Source organism: Cyprinodon variegatus, unplaced genomic scaffold (assembly GCF_000732505.1).
Source record: "Cyprinodon variegatus isolate N-32 unplaced genomic scaffold, C_variegatus-1.0 Scaffold1380, whole genome shotgun sequence".
In the NCBI taxonomy this organism is placed as follows: domain Eukaryota; kingdom Metazoa; phylum Chordata; class Actinopteri; order Cyprinodontiformes; family Cyprinodontidae; genus Cyprinodon; species Cyprinodon variegatus.
Window position 1 is genome coordinate 32,363 of NW_015151833.1, and position 1,824 is coordinate 34,186.

The window sequence follows — 1,824 nt, forward strand, 5'->3', positions numbered from 1 at the left end:
GTCTTTTTACTAGGTAAAGTTGTTGAAAACCTTAAATAAAATGCAGTGCTCCAGAGATTAGATGGCTGAATCTAAAGGCACGAACCAACACCTGCATTTTTATGATAAAATATATCATTTTAACAACATCTAATCCCAATAAATTATTTCAAAGCTTTTAGCTGTAACAGGACACAAACTTAATTCAGACTTAAAGTTTAAAATGTAAATTTTCCTTTTTTCAAATGTGCTAAATGTCTCTTTAAAAGAAAAAAAGACTGATAAAGCAAATCTTAACGGTAATTTTCCACTTCAAGGGAATTAAAAACACCGGCAGTCTCAGCAAGTCCTTCTTATCTGAGCTGCTTCATGAACATGAGTAAACTGCAAAAACAATCCTAAAAATAAGCCAGCATTTCTTTAATTAAGTGTATTTACTTAAATTCAAGCAGGTAAATAAGATGATCTGCCAATGGAAGGAGTTTTTTACTCTTAAAATAAGCTAAACTACATAATATGCACTTGAAATAAGACAATGCAATTGTTTTTTCTTATTTTAAATGTAAATTGTTACTTACCTCCTAAATTCAAGAACAAAGGCACTTATTTTAATAAAAAATAACATACTTTTTTTCCAGCGTAAACTGAAATCCATAAATCATCATTAGCTCTTACCTCCTGTCTCTACCAGTCGGAGGTCATTGCTGTTGCCTTCATAGGTGAACAGAGCCCTTGAAGCACAAAAACAAGCAATGGGCGAAAACTATACACAATAATTCTATCCTACACTTTTGTTTTCAACAAAATAGCTCACCAGTCTGTGTCCGACTTAGCATCCACCACCTTCTTATAGGCGGCCGTCAGAGCAGGACCGTTTTTACTCAGGTTAACTGCCATCGTGTTCCAGGTCTTCAAACTCCAAACAAGCTGATGCTTTCAGAAGATTGAGAGAAATAGTTTGGGAAATAAGAAACTCTGGTTTCAGAAAAGATTCTGATCTCCTGTCACGTGTCCAACCAGTCAGGTTGGTTGATTTAAACCTGATGAGCCACATTCTTTAACAAGTTCCTCCCCTCTGACTTCAACACCTCCACTCATGTAACAAACATTAACACATCTATTTTACCCTGGTCCCTTGTAGATAATTTTGGGAACTTTTATTCCATGTCAAATGTAACATAGCCTGAATATAGGATTGGCATGGCTGAGGGGAAATGAAAAGGAGTGTGAATGGCTGTGATTGTTTACATAAGGAACAGACGTCCCACAGGCAGGTATGGACGCAGGGATTCAGCTAATGTCTTACATAAGACATAGTGACATGAATGGCACTTATGGAATGATGGTGTTTCCTACGTTTGAAAACCAATTAGATTTTAAAAGAAAAAGATTTGACTCTTTGTCAATCTGCTCTACTTAGCAGCAGTCAGGCGTTGACCTAAAATCGGGGGGGATTTACTCTTAGGCAATACTATGCAGCTGCCTAGGGCCCCAAGTTCCTGGGGTTCCCCATACAACTTTGTTTATATGTATGGTTAATACAACGATTCCTTATTTGTGCACATTAGTTATGTTTTTGATAAAAATATATCAAAGGTTTCTTCTTGTTAAAAGGGAGTTTTTCCTCTCCACTGCCGCTACATGCATGCTCGGTGGGTCAGATTGCGGAAGACTCAGATAGTAAACAGTCAATCATTCTGACTGTAAGATCTGGTTGAATTTTCTCTGTTAAGCGTCTGTCATCATCTCAGCACTGATGCCTGGTCTAATTAATAATTTTACACACCTGCTTAGCTCTTCTCATTTCTTGTTACAGCTTATCTGTAAAGGGGAGTGGCAGACCTA

The 1,824-nt window shown here is 37.1% G+C and overlaps 1 protein-coding gene across 2 annotated transcripts in view; it reads right to left on the reverse strand.

Annotated features, from left to right (window-relative positions):
* LOC107103127 (drebrin-like protein B) overlaps positions 1–959 on the reverse strand; it is a 21,014-nt gene extending 20,055 nt beyond the window's left edge. Inside the window, exons 1-2 of one of the 2 annotated variants that reach the window (XM_015402662.1) lie at positions 794–959; positions 655–710 (exon numbers count right to left, since the gene is read on the reverse strand). In XM_015402662.1, the coding sequence (XP_015258148.1) occupies positions 655–710; positions 794–876 (139 nt within the window). In that variant the 5' untranslated portion in view covers positions 877–959. The remainder of the gene's footprint in view (positions 1–654; positions 711–793) is intronic. The other variant, XM_015402661.1, reaches the window with a different exon arrangement.
* Between the last annotated feature and the right edge of the window lie 865 nt (positions 960–1,824).